The sequence below is a fragment of the Neopelma chrysocephalum genome, unplaced genomic scaffold, assembly GCF_003984885.1.
Source record: "Neopelma chrysocephalum unplaced genomic scaffold, ASM398488v2 Primary Assembly neopelma1_90, whole genome shotgun sequence".
NCBI classification, from domain to species: domain Eukaryota; kingdom Metazoa; phylum Chordata; class Aves; order Passeriformes; family Pipridae; genus Neopelma; species Neopelma chrysocephalum.
In genome coordinates this window covers 164,582-179,559 of record NW_020897752.1, presented here as the reverse complement: position 1 = coordinate 179,559, position 14,978 = coordinate 164,582, and the positions used below count along the sequence as shown (strand labels likewise).

The 14,978-nt window shown below is 43.7% G+C and overlaps 1 protein-coding gene across 4 annotated transcripts in view; it reads right to left on the bottom strand.

The window, feature by feature from the left end:
* The window catches only part of CAPZB (capping actin protein of muscle Z-line subunit beta), a 67,285-nt gene that overhangs the window by 33,289 nt on the left and 19,018 nt on the right, over positions 1–14,978 (bottom strand). For all 4 annotated transcript variants that reach the window (XM_027693115.1, XM_027693116.1, XM_027693117.1 and 1 more), the window contains exon 2: positions 10,033–10,122. In XM_027693115.1, coding sequence (XP_027548916.1) covers positions 10,033–10,122 — 90 coding nt within the window. The remainder of the gene's footprint in view (positions 1–10,032; positions 10,123–14,978) is intronic.

Here is a 14,978-nt window from a genome sequence, read left to right as displayed (position 1 = left end):
GCTGTGGCTGCCCCATCCCTGGAAGTGTCCAAGGCCAGCTTGGACAGGGCTTGGAGCAACCTGGTGTAGTGGGAGGTGTCCTTGCCCATGGCAGGGGGTGGAACCACATGAGCTTTAAGGTCCCTTCCAACCCAAACCATTTCATGATTCTAAGATATGGCCAGCAAGGAATGCAACACCTGACCCACACAACCACTCTGTAAACATATAAAAATAAGAGGCAAAGCAAGACATGGTTGGTAAAGTTACCAACAGTACTGAAAAAGCTGAAATATTAGTTTGAGCACTGTTACTTCGGTCTCTATGCACTGTAACATGGTAAGAGGGGGACCTGGAGAGCCCAGACTAAGAGCAAGGAGATCAGTGTTTAGATACAGCTCAATGCTCTCTGAGAACTTCATCACTTGATACCTGGAGCCCTGGCTGAAGCAGCCTCAAAACACCTTCACTGGTAAATACAAGTGGACAGGAAGCAGCAGCTTTTCAGGAAATCCTTCCTTTTCCTGCAAACAGACAACCCTGATACTCCCCAGAGCTGATCCAGATCAGCAGTCGTGGCACAAGTTCAGTGAAACGATGTCTCTGTGAGCCCATCTGGATCCACTTTGTCCCTTCCTTCTCTTCCCCATCAACCATTAATTTGGGCTGACTCTTCAGGCCCACAACAACACTGCTCCAATTTCAGGTGCAACACAACCAGCCCCAAAGCACCTGAGCACCGAGAGCTGTGCTCCAGCCTGTTCCCAAGGGTGATAGTGGGATATATCCCCTCCTCCCGGCTGCTCCTTGCCCAGGAGCCCCTCAGCACAGAGAGACTTGTCCAGGAACACTCTGACCTGTGTTTAGGATGAGTAATCATGATGAAAACAGAACTGGGGGAAAAGGGACGTTTCCCCCAGGTTCTGTTTCCATTTCATTTCCTTGGGAATCCCTCCATTACATGAGTGGGGAGGGAGCACCAGAGGTCTCGCTGTGCAATTCCTCAATCCCAAATATACACACAAAGCATTTTCACAAGAAACCCCAAACTCGAGGCAGAGTCGACTCCCCTGCAGAAAAGTTGAATTTACAACCCTTACAAAAACCCCACACAAATAACTTTTAGATTTAATTTTCTTTTAAGAACAGCACATGCCCAGTGTGGAATTTCAAACGTGGCTCAGCAGGAGAGCACAATTCTATATGGACTAGAAGGAATCAAACACATTGTTTTAAGGTGCAATCTACTGAATTTCCACACTAAACTTATCTCTGGATGGTTTGGCAACAAATACTCCAGAGTAGGGTCACTTTCCCAATTTCTAAGGGCTGTGCTTATTCTTACAGCCCTAACAGTGAGTGCATTATGTCATACACTTCCTAGAATATAATACTGCAGTGTATTATAATCCTCCATTGTAACAAGCAGCTCTATATCCACTGTCTCCTTGGTACACTCTACAGGACTCCAGGAAATCTATTATTTTCTCCTTCTTTCACAATAAAACCCACTCATCTACTTTGGAAATATTAGAAAATTTCAACAGTATTTTTTCAAAAAACTAGATATTCCAGCTGATGGAACGACTTGTGTAATTGTAATTATTGGAAAAGCATCCAAGTCTGGCGTGGTTACCCCAAGAACATAATTTTTATATAATTTCTTACATCAACTTTCAACAGCTGCTGTACTTCCTAAGCAGGAATTTACAAGATTTATGCACTCTTCTACTCTGGGAAACTGCTTACAAGGCAAAGGCAGGAATTTGAACAAGGTAATTTGCAGCTTTAAACACTTCAGCTCCATGTTCACGAGGCTGATTCATCTCCATGTCAAGTATTGAATCTTCTTAAAGCATTTAAATGACTGTTGTGCACAGTCAGATTCTTGCAGAATTCAGTTTATCTTCTGATCCCAGCAGAGACAACTCTGTTTAAAAGGCAACTGATCCTCAGCCTGAAACAGTGGATTTGCATTGTTAACTGTCCTTACCAAGCTTCTTCTGTGTTAACTGAAGAGCCAAAATGCACTTAAGTGCCAGAGTACTTGTCTTCAACAGGGACTTTTGACTCAAATTTAGAAACGTAAAAATTAACCCACTCCTCAGGCCAAGCTGAAATGCCAAAGCAGTGATTTTGTCCAATTCATCACCACACTATAAATAAATGGCACTGCGATGCAAACACTGGAGGGATGAGGGTTGTTTTATAAGCAAAGACTGGGCTCCCATCTTTGTTTTGACACAAGTTTTTCCCACTCTCATCAGTGGAAGATCAAATGCAGAATACAATCTGCAGCTGGTATCTTTAGTTAGAGGTTACATTAATGTAATTTGGTCCTCTGGGCCCCAACGCAGCCGTGTTTCCCCAAATCAGCTCTCAACCATCTCCTCTGGTGGCTGTGTGTGTAGTTACGAAGTGAGATCACCCTCAAGGTAAATCAGAAGAGAAAAAAGAAGGGTCTCTGGGGGTCCAGCCTGGAAGGAACAGCAGCATCATTCAGAAGCAACAGGGCACTGTGCTTGTGGGATATTATTTTCCAAGGAGACATACAATGGATGTGTAGTACAGAGGAAAGAAAACCTCAGTGAGAAGTGAGTACAGCGCACTCTGCTACGTGTTCAACAAGGATTCTCTTGTCCTGGGTAACATTAGTCTCCAGCAGAGCTACCCAGGTATGTGGACAGTGTTTTAATTAAGTGAACTGCTCTGCTATCAAGACAAATAATCACTTGTGCCAAAGTGGAAATCCTACACTTTTTGGAGTTGCTGACCTCAGTCATTCCTTCTTAACTCATCTTGTGGTTAAAGGAATTTATTACCAACTGAACAATTGGGTTTGGATTGTTTTTTAAAATATGACTAAACAAACAAAAAAAAAATCTATAGAAGAAAGAAGAAAACACTTCAGCTCTCCAAGTCCTACACACTCCCTGTCCTTACTTTGATCAGGCTGAATTACATCAAATTCTGCACCTTACACACTCGGGACAGTTAATATTCTGGCTTAGTAACCACTCAACAAATACACTCAGGTTGTTGCTTTCTTCTAGAGCTTTGACTGAAATGAGTCATATCTACCACTGAAACAGCAACATTGCCAGTGTGACAGCCCTTGGAAATAGTCTTTTCCTTTAAGAGCCAGAAGGAACGAGAGGAAACAGCTTCAAACTGAAAGTAGGTTTAGATTGGAAATTAGGAAGAAATTCCTCTCTGCGAGGGTGGGGAGGCCCTGGCACAGGTTGCCCAGAGAAGCTGTGGCTGCCCCTGGATCCCTGGAAGTGTCCAAGGCCAGGTTCAGAATGGGGCTTGGAGCAACCTGGGCTAGTGGAAGGTGTCCATGCCCATGGCAAGGGGTGGAATGAGATGGTCTTGAAGGTCCCTTCAACCCAAACAGTTCTATAATTCTGGGAAGATGAAGCAAACTTCAAGAGATAAGCAAGAAATCACTCAGATCCATCTGTGTTTTGAATCTGCATCTGCAACATGCAGGTATCTGATCAAGCATGGGTTGAGAGCATTTTTTAATTAAAAGCCACATCTCAATAGGAAAGCCAGTATTTCAATTGCATGTGAACTTCTAACATTAAAGAAGGACAGAACCACTGCTCCCAGCACTTGGGGAAACTGCTCCAACACAAGGAAGAGCCCATGGAAGTGCCCTGGTGCTTTTGCAAAATAACCCCTCTGGCACACAACCCACCTTCAGCTCAGATTCTTCCCCTCTGGGCCAGCATGTAGTAAAATATTACTACAATTTTTCTGAGTCATTCCACAGCCTCAGAATTTCCTGTTCCTGCTGAACACAGACCCGGCCTAACGGATGTTGCGGAAACTCAAGAAGGAAGCCTGGCTCCACTCAGCTTGGGCCTAAAACCACTAGTAAAGTCACTCCCACAAATCCACACATCGCTAAATCTTAATTTGATCCATCATATGTCCAAAGGCCACACGATCATCAAGCTTTGTTTATTAAATTACACTTAAATGGACTTTTGTGTTCAAGATCAGATGTAACTGATGCTGGAAACAGCTCAGCTTGATTCTTGGATTCACAGTGAATTCCAGCACTGCAAGAATTAGCAAAACCAAAATTACACCAATCAGCTTTTCTGGAAAAAGACAAGCGTTAACAAGGCTGCAGACCCAGGTCTGTCCAGTTAGAGATGTCATAGCAGAGATGTCATATTAATTACAGAATGTTTTAATTCAGCTCGAGGAACTACATTTAAAAAGGTGACAACCGTTCATGAAACAGGATCCTTGGCTTTCTTCCTGTGATTTCCTGGATAAAATAGGGCTTTTGCTGGATTCCCCATCTGGAGAAACAAAAGGCAGCCATCTGGCAGGCCCAGCCAGAGTGCCCTGGATGGTGACTGGTGACCCGCAGGTGAAGGCTCCTGTATCTCATTACCAGGCCCCAGTCCCAGGAGCCATCACAGCGTATCAATACCTTGGGAAGGCCTGACTATTTCTGTCAAGAGCCCAGCTGGTGTTGGAGATATCCTTCAATTGTTTCTGGATATGCAGGGCATACTCTCTTCAGCAGTGTTTCTGCATATCAGCTTTCGTCCTCCCCTCATCCTTAACCATAGTTAGGTAGGTTTGTAACTAGGATCCACTCTCACCAAGTGATCCTCACACACATTCCCTTCAAAAGATATTTAAAAATACATTTTAAGGGTCTCTAATACCAGCAGTGCAGTGGCAGGAGCCAGGAAGACAAAACAGCTTAAAAATAGAAAGAGTAAGTGATATGAAGCCAGAACTGAAATTGCCTTTTCCATCCTCATGCCAGTCAGTGGGGCTGCTAGCTCTAAGCCAAGCACTACATTAACAATTTACATATATTAATTGCTATCTCCAATTACCATCAAGATATCCAGAGGTAATCTTTGCTAGCTGGAAAAGCTCCTGCTTACAGCCACTCACCAAATGAAAAAACTGGCTCCTAACCACCATAAATTTATTCAGGGAGCCAGAGCCCCTTCCTTTAGCCAATAATACTTATGTTAGAAACCTGACTGCCAGTGGCTGGAAGCCCACCCCACAGGTCAGCAAGTCCAGGGAGAACAGCAGCCTCAGCTTTGAGTCTACAGGGCTGTCAATGCACTTCTACCACCTTCTTTTTCAGCTCCCACTGGGTCTGATTTTTTTTTTTTAAACATCTCCCACCCTCACTAGATGTTGAGCTGGGCATCTGCATTCAATTATTTTATCTCTCTCCTCGATGCCACACACTGCTCAGGCTCTTGGATTCCAAATACAAAAAGCTACAGTCACATTCTCATGTTCTTTATGGTCTGTGCAGCCCAAGCAATACAGTTTGCCTGGGAATAAATTCTCTAACTTCATATATCTTCACTCACTAAAGGCACACAAGCAGATTTGGGACTTGCCTGTGGGTAAGCAAGGCCCTGATTCGTGTTCAAATATTTCAAAATCATAAGTTTATACATTTTAAGATTCATCACACTTGGATTTTCTAAAAAGCAACATATTCTCCTAAAAATACTTCAGCATTCTCCTGCGATGAGAAAGCAGAGCTGATCACCTCCCAGATCTTTAATTGCAAACAGAGCCTTGAAAAATAACCAGTAAAGTTACTGATGCTGTGTCTCTGAAGGAGTCTCACTTTAATTCTTCCATGACTGCATTAATTGGTTGTGTTCTTCAAGAAAGCTTTCACTTTTGGGAACGAGTGTTATTTCAATACCAGTCTTACTGGGAAAAGAGAGGAACAAAGTTGTGGCTGTGAGCAAATCCCACTCTCCTGGTGTACCTGCTTGTCCTTTTTGGGAGGATGATTCCCTGTCCCCACTCCATGCCAGCCATATGATTGTCCCAAGTCAGCTAGATATTCCATCTAATTTATATTATACACACCCAGGCAAACATCCAAATTAAACACTCAGCAGGAATTTGTAGTTGCAAAAGGAGCCTGCTTAACTTTTACCAAGATTGAGAGCACATCAGCTTCCACATTCAAGTCAAAGCCATCCAGGCAACCCTGTCACAGATCCATTATTTGCTGCACGTGGCACAATAAATCCACTTTGCACCTTTTCCAAGATGCAGCTCTCTGTGACACCTCAGGGAAGGTGCTTGCAGAACATACCCCAAAAGGATTCTGGAGGTTGCAACCCCACCTATCACTCACCCACCCACTATGTGCTCCCAAGGTGTCCTAGGAAGGGATCCTCCACAGCAGCACTGTCCAAAATCTGATCCCTTCTTTGGGGTTTCTTTTGGAGAGAACACAGCCGAAAGTACTGGGGGCTGAGTTACTGTACAACTGATCTTAAGAGAAAGGAAGCAGGAGGACGATTCCCGTGGACTGTTCTGATCTTCCAGGGTAAACTGTTGGGCCACTCAGAAGTGAACTCTACCAGACTCCTTCCTTCAGCTTCATGTCACTGCAGCGTGACCTCCATGAGCCAAACAAAACCTCTTCCTGATACCAAGAAACACTTCCATCCAGAGAACATCCTCACATTCTCCTTTCAGCAAGGGATGAGAACAGATGTGACTCCCAGCTGACTTCCATGAGAATCACAGTGTAATGACAGCAGCAACTCCTGGGCAATGCAAGGCAATAAGGAGGTGACACAGAATTTACGCGACACAATTAAGATCGATGTTCCAAGTTCCATCACTTAGGTTGGAAAAGACCTCCAGGATCATCAAGATCAACTTCTGATCTGAAGCACCCTCACAAACCCATTTAAGAGCAGTGTGATCACCTTCCTCTCTCCTATGGGAACTGCCTTACAGCTCGGACCTGGCCCAGAGGTAGATGCTCCAAGGCTCCCAGTTTCCAGAGGAGCTCCATGAAAAATTATTCTAATTTAAATTAGTTGTCCTTAAAAGGATACATGCCTACACCAAACTTTTTCTGCAGAGATTTTGAACTCCTTCGAAGTTGTGCATCCTGACAGCAGTGTATTTACAAGTAATTTACATCCTCGGAGCAGTGTATTTACAAGTAATGACTAATTGAATACCAAGCAGAGCATTCCACGCCAAGGCCCATTTCCAGCACAGCTTCTTTCAGGCAGGACTTCAGGAGGGCTGTGACTGACAAGGTCTCTAATGAATTCTAATTGAAGACCCAGCAGCCTGAAAAACGCAACAACAGATGTGGTGAAAGGGCAAACCACAAACTGTTCTGCTAATGAATGAAAAGTGTCTGGGCTGATGAGGGCCAGTGACCCAAAAATTCTCTTTTTCCACCCACCCTTTTCCTTCATGTTCAAGTTTGGACCGTTTCCCTTGTCAGCACAACACTTGGGGGCAGTCCTGGACAGTCCTGCACACACTCCATGTATTCAGATGGGCACCAAGATGCTCTTTTATGAAAAAATAGCAGCAGAACATGGCTTTGATGGAGTAAGAGGGACTTCAGGGAGGGAACTCAGTGTGGTTATCCCTCCCAGCAGAAATACCAGCCTAGGAGTGGTTTTAAACTGCCAGAGTGGTTTTAAACTGTTAGATGGAATACAGGGAAGAAACCCTTCCCTGTGAGGGTGGGGAGGCCCTGGCACAGGTTGCCCAGAGAAGCTGTAGCTGCCCCATCCCTGGAAGTGTCCAAGGCCAGGTTGGATGGGGCTTGGAGCAACCTGGGCTGGTGGAAGGTGTCCCTGCCCACGGCAGGGGATGGAATGAGATGGGCTTCAAGAACCCTCCCAACCAAAGCCATTCTGGGATTCTATAGAGATTCTCACTGTGTAAGTTTTGGAAAATATTTTACATACAAAGACATTTCTAAGTCATCTTCTCTCCTTTCAATGGATCTTAAGCAAGTAGCAAATCCTCAGTCTGAAGATCAAGTCCTATAAAAAGACTATGGCAAACTGAGCTGCAAGCAGACTTCAAGTGATAACCTAAACTTCCCACCAAAAAATTGACACAAGCCTCTGTTTCACATCTACTGCAGCAGGGCAGTGTAATGAAGCAAGGAAACCCAGCAGTCAGGGTTTATCTTTTATAATTCTATCCCAAGTTTAATAAACCTGCTCATCCTCGTCGTGCATTCGTAGTCTGACCTTTTACTTCAAGGCAGTTATTGTCTGGTAATGGCACAGGAAATAGAATCAAAACATCAGCTGTAAAGGTTTGGATGAAATTTGCCAAAAAAGGTCAAAAAACTATTTGTTTGAGTCTGGCTTATGATGTTTTTGGAACTATTACAGGTGGCAGAGCGTACACTGCTCTTGCCTAAGCAGTGTAGACTTCAGGAGGTCAGGCTGAGAGTGGCTGCAGAACAGGTCTACATATGCCTCAACAATAAAGAAATCGGACTGGATTTAACAAATTATTTCATCTCTACCCCAGAGAGGGGACTGCAATGACTGGGAATCACACAGACCTTCTAACAAGCATCAAACCAGTCTGGTTCATATTACACTTGCAATATGAAAAGAAGCCCAGCAAGCGTGTTGCTGATGGAAAGCATGTAGAGCACTAATGAGCACCATCCAAAAGTAATTCCAACATTTAGAGGTACCCAGCAATTTTCTGAGTCATTAAAAAAACCTCATAGCAATTACATAGTCAAGCTTCCCATGGCTCCCCAAACAACTCTTTCTTTTGAATGGTCCCGGGGAGCTGCTCAAACCCTGATATCGTCCAGTCCTCCCAGTTTCATCAGAAAACCAACCACGTCCCACCAGATCATATCTGTGATTTAGTTACTTGTGTCCTACCTCCAGCAACAGCCACAAAAGTGATGCTTTAGGTTGCCGGGAGTTTTCATGGCACAGATGTAGCCAATTACTGAATGGTTTCAAGAAAGAGGAATAATCCCTTCCTGCAGGGAATAATATCTTTCCTGACCCCCAGAGCTTTCTTACTTGTACCTTGGCTTATGTAAGTAAAAGAAGTACTTGGACTTGAACAAATTTACGTCAGTCACAACTTTTGACCATAGTTTACCAACACCAGCTTCAGAACCATTTAGGAACAGACCTCTCCAACCAAACTTTTACCTGGTGAGTAGCTGCTCTCTTGCACACAGAGATGACAAACAGCACAGACACAATTTAAACTATTTAATTAAAAGGCACTAATTCAAATAGCTGCTATGTGCAGCACCATCAGATTTTGAGAGTCTTTCAGGCAAGGTTTGTCACCATCACACAAAATTCTGACCTGCAACAGAAAAGGGATTTAGTTCTCACCGGAGATAAGCTTTTAGCTTAATTCAAAGGTCTAACAGCCCTGTTCCAGCCTCAATGTCCTGTCTGCACAAATTTAGAAGCTTAGGTCAGAAATAAGCCATGTATTTAGACCGGACAATAGAAACAAGTTTTCCCAATTGTAGGTTCTGTATAGATTTAATCCATATTTCAGTAATACCTTCAGTTACTCCAGAGGCAATTGTGCCACACACAGTTTTAAGGGGCAGTTGGCAATAACTCGGCAATTACAGCCCAAATGTACATCACAGGATGCGCAACTAAATCCTGTGCAACTTGTAATGAGCCTAGAAATCCTTTTTGTTTTCTTCACTAGCATTTTCTAGGAGAACAAAAGTTCCAGGACAAGCAGTAAAACAGGTCTCGGGCACAAGATGGTTGGGTTTTTTTGACACTGGACTGAAGAATACTTGATAGGGCATAAATTATAACTAGATTTGGGTGTTCTCCAGATCCCTAGTGTTCTGACACATTCTCAGAAGTGTCTTTGAAGGGCGTGGGGTGGCACGGCCACTGCTCCTCCTACAGCTGCACACAGGCAGGTTGTTTATCAGGAGATAATACCCAGGTACCAGTGCCTGCATCAACCCTGTTCCAAGTTTAAACAGCAGGCCTCCAACCTGGTCATAAGTTCATCAAGAGAGCTGCTAATGACCCTTCATCCCTAAGTGTCCCTGCACACACAACCTGTTGGCTTGCCCAGAATAAACATGTAGATTCCTGACATTGCTCAGACAATTGTTTGTTCAACCTTGGCAAAAGACAAGGGGACAAACCAACCACCACACCTCCGAGATGTTCTTGCATACCAGACCTTTGTCACGGCCACTTCTTGGGCACAGCATCCAATACTCACCAAGTCAATAAGGTCACTGAGATTCTTCTCTATCTGCTGTGGAGGCAGACGCCTCATCAAATCCAAGGCACAATCCAGCTGCTGGTCACTCTGCAGGGACAAGAACATACATCCCTGTCACCACGTGTACAGGTAACACATCAAATCCCACACACACAAGAACTTGCTGATTCCTCTGATACAGGATACAGTTCCTAGTCCTAAGCAGCAGCATGGTTTGCATTAATACAAATAAAATTCAGTACATTTGATCGAGGATTATTGACTTGCAATTTAACACCATGCAGCTGATGGAAAGGAGTCTGGTCCTTACCAAAAACTGCTTCCAATATTTGTGTGTTTAATGTGCTGTTTTTACATGCTATCCCAACAACAACCTGGGCAGGGAACTGAAAGTTCCTTCTCCCAAAGCAGGTTTAACATTTCCTCATTTCCACTGATCAGCTTGAGATAACCAGTATCCAAGACAAACTCTATTCCAATACAGAGCTCTATCTCTCTCTCCCTCCTTCAGCTTTATCAGGAAACCAGAATGAAACACACACAAGGCATGGTCTACTATTTCCGTCTTCCTACAAAAGCTCCCTGTATCTGAGACCAGAGACTTCAGTTATTTAGAGAAATCACAGCAACATTCTCCAGAGGGCTCATTGCAGCAGGTCTCACACCAATTCTGACACACAAAAACCACCCTTAAACTTCACTTCAGAATCAGAAAATGTGCCCCAGACATTACCACAGACACTTGACGAGTTGAGCCATGATCCTGTCATAACCTTTAGCTTCCTTTTCACCAAGACATACAAACAGACACTTTCCTGCAGGCCTAACAGCACCCAAAATCTGCACAAGTTCCTTTGATCACAAGTCAGGTGAAGCACAGCCAATTTGTTTTCACTGCTCCTCCCCTCCCTTTTCTCTTTGCCATTTCTGGCCACTCATACACAACAAGCTCAGCTTTAATTTCACCTCCTGTGCTCTGCCAAGCCCCAAAAGTTTTATTTAAAAACAGCTTCAGTACCAAAGCAGTTCCATTATAACATTATTCAAAGTAGCAGCTCCCAGGACAGGCAGAAACAGGAAGCAAAGCTTCCTGCAATTAAGCTATGCCTTAGGAATGAGGAAAAGAGGGAGTGCTCAGTTTAGTGGACACCCATAATGAAACTGTTCTTAAAGGGACTGCCCATTCACCAGCAAAAGATAAATATTTACAGCCTGGGCTGGGGAGATCATATATTTGTTTCTCATCCAGTTCATGTTATAGGACATCAGCTTTGCAAAATATTCCAGCTCTGCAGTTAGGCATCAACTCCCATATATCTGCCCAGCTCCTGCAGCCAAGCCCAGGCAGGGGATTTCTTCCCAAGTATTGTCTTTATCTCCTGTTATCTCTTATGTCTAGGAAGGAAAGCTGGCACATGGTCACAAGGTCATGCTCCTTACTTGTGGATCGTGGGAACACTTATGGAAGTGCTCCATTCTCCTCTGCCAGCTGGAATTGCTCAATAGACCAAAAAGCCTAGGGAAGGATGTTAAAAACCACCAGTAAAGCTGCAACCCCAGAGTAAGTGTTTTACAGCGAGGCAAATTTGAAATAAATACAGTGAATGAAGGAGAATCTGTATTTGTAGTGTTTATGGACTAACCAAGAGAACTTGGCCTGACCATTTTTATACCAATATATTCAATAACAGCAGTAAAATGACATGAGCAAGACTGTTTAGGGCAGAGATTCTCAAAGGGGGTCAGACTCAGCCGGCAATGGAAAAACAAAAATATCCAAGCAAATACTAACAGTGTATTTTCCTGGTACCAAGGAGGTAAAACCACGGCGGAGCAGCAGCCCTCTCCAGTTTCTTGCAGAGCATTTAGGTAATTGAACAGCATAAAGGCAGGGTCTGCTGTAGTTCTGTCCCTAAATCCATGGGTACATGGTCACTTTAATCCAGCATAAATCTGGCGGAATGGTCAAAAAGACAGCACAAAGACAGATTAAAGAGCAAAGTGGTACTTTAGGGTATTGGATACATCTGGTACATCCAATTTCAGAATTGAAATGGCAATTCTACCAGGATCTTTTGCTTCTGGTTCTTTCACTGCAGGGGAAATTAAGGTTTAAAAACCAGGTGTGTGGTCAAACACATCCTTTGGTTCCACACCTGTGCCCAGATGAAGGACATGGACAACGTCACCCACCTCACCAGAGCTGACATCACTTACTTAACTTCACCTGTTCTGGATTTCCACTTGCTTAATTCTCTTGTAAAATCACGTAGTGAAGACCAGGTTTATAACAGACCTCCAGACAAAACACTTCCACGGAATTTTTGCCTTTGGACATGGAGAGGCTTATAAACCCCTGCTCACTGAGCAGGTGATCAGACAGGCTGTCTCCAGGCTGGGCTGCTCTCAAAGCCAAGCTCTTTGAGGTTACTGGACTTAATGAGCTTGATATGAGGTCGTTTTCCACCATTCCTGTTTCATCCAGCCCAGAACTCCTGTGGAGGAGCAGGGAGTTCAGACAGAAAGTTTAAATGAAGTTTTATTACAGCTGAAGTCACTGAAGGATTTAGAGATCACAGGAGTCACAAAGACTGAAAACATTAGCTTAGTTGAAACGCCTTTAATAAGCTTCCTCTAAAGATGTTTGACTATCTAGAATCTCCACTTAAACACCTGCTATAGCATTCCCATGGTACTACCACAGGGAAAAAGGTTATGTCTATAGTTATGTTTCCTTTGCCTGCATTTCCTCTTCAGTTTCTTTGCTGTGTTTAGCTTATTTCCAAAAAAGAAACCCTCTGACAACAGCCACGGGTCCCTGGTCATTTAGGCACTCTGTGCTAAAGCTCAAATCAAAAAATAGTGCTTAAAGGTAAAAAATTACCTTTATAAATGTGCATTTGCACAGGGGCATAGCTGTATACTTTAATTTAAAGGCTGAGTATGGGCAGATGTCATTCAACGCAGAAAACACAAATTAAAAAAAAAAACAGGAAGTCACTGTAGGTACAAAAATCACAAAAACTGTAACAGGCAAAAAGCTGAACTTCCTTTTGACTCCCACTCGTCACATGCCCTAAACCACAGAGCTCCTTGGGCTGAGGGGGACAGGGCACGGGAATATCCCTGGCAGGAATGGATTGTGCTGATATCAGGAAACAGGAGCTGACCCAACACTGCACAAACCTGTGAGCAAACAGCTTCATCTGCAGCTGCCACAGCCCATGGCACCAAACCCACCCTGCAGACCAGGCACTAAGCCACCCCATGCCTGCAGAGCCTTGTGCACAGAACTGTCACCTGATGTTCTCGCACCCCAAGATACGCATCTAGAGCCTTTCCGGCACCAGCATTCGCTGGCAGAACCAGTAACACCTCACACAAGTGACACTTGTTTACTCTTTTCAACAGACACCAGCACTCTGATGAGTTACGGCAAGTATTTTGCACTTTTAAATATCTTTACAGAGGCGTTTCACTGTACACACATGGAGAAATTCACAGGCTTTATTCCCAGCTTTTGACAGCTCTTCCTGACTTAAGTTATATTCCATGTTTTCAGAGGGTTTACACAAACCTGCAACTCTTCCGATTCCGAAGCCTTTCCAATTCAAGGCACGTTAAAGACTTCAGTTAAAGCTCCCAGCCTTCCAGTCAGCAAGAATTTGCTCCCATTTATCACAAAGCCCTGTGGATTTAATTCCCTGGCCTTCACACCTTTGTTGGGATGGATCCTGCTATTTGACTGTGTTATTGCTGAGCATAAACAGAGTTGGGCAGTGTCTTCAAAATGAAACCCAGGCTAGTTTCACTTTTGTCTTGTGTTTCTGTATTAATTCCACTCAGAGGTAACTCCTGAGCTGAGGGAGCTCAGTGCTACAGCAGTGGCAGTTTCTCCAAATTTAGCCCTTTCTGGGAAATAAGCCACTTGGGCCACCAAATCTTTTCCACCAGCAAACCCAATACAACACTTCTACTCCAGGCATGAATGTGCTACCGACCCCCTTTTCCATCAGTGATGCCAGCTGAGAACAACTGGGTGACCTAAAAATTACTGCAGTAATTAAGATTAAGGTGAAAAGGCCACACACCTGATGTAACAGATAAAACAAAGGTTTTTGAGATGCTTCACACACAAGTTTTGCTCAAGGCTGGCATCTGAAGGGTTATTTATCCAAGTTTAAAGTACAAGGTGCCATCTCAATGTTCAGAGAACAGACATAAAATAAAAACCTGAAGAGACACCACAGTTAGAATATGTGCTCAATTTGATGCAATTTGGAGCAATCACATATCAGATCACTTTGATCAATGGTCAGTTTACAGGCAAAGTATCTTCCTTCATTAACTCTGGGCCAGAAGTACACAACCAGCAAACGGTCTTTCCTTCCTTTCATGCTCTAGACATACCCCAGATTGTAAATCATATTATTTCCTGTCAGTTCTCCCAACAGGAATGTCTGACTAATGTTTCAGCTTTGTGGTACTACAACACTAAGTTTTTTTAATTGAAACACATACCCAGCTTCCCCTCCTGCTTGTCATTTTAATCCCTGTCAACTTCCAGAGCTCCAAAGACAGAAGACTCCCTTTTCCAATTACACAATAGGATAATATTACTGCTTAAAGCTGTAGCAAAGGGTTGAATTATTGTAACCCTTGGGTAATAAAAAGTACAGTAGTATGTTAAGTTGCAGGGTTCCCTTCTCAGCTGTCAGCATTCACTTTTTAGGATGTGAGATGGGAAGGGGAATAACTGTCTGACCTAGGAAACCCCAGAGAAGTTCTGCACTCATGACATTTCCATCAGCTGCACGTTTTCCTCGCAATCTGTTTTTCTACATTTGTTTTCCCTTGACTATTAACCCTCCTCTGGCAGATCCGATCTAAACCCATTTGTAATGGACTCATAAATCAGGGCTCCGTGACAGCAAGGTGTGCTG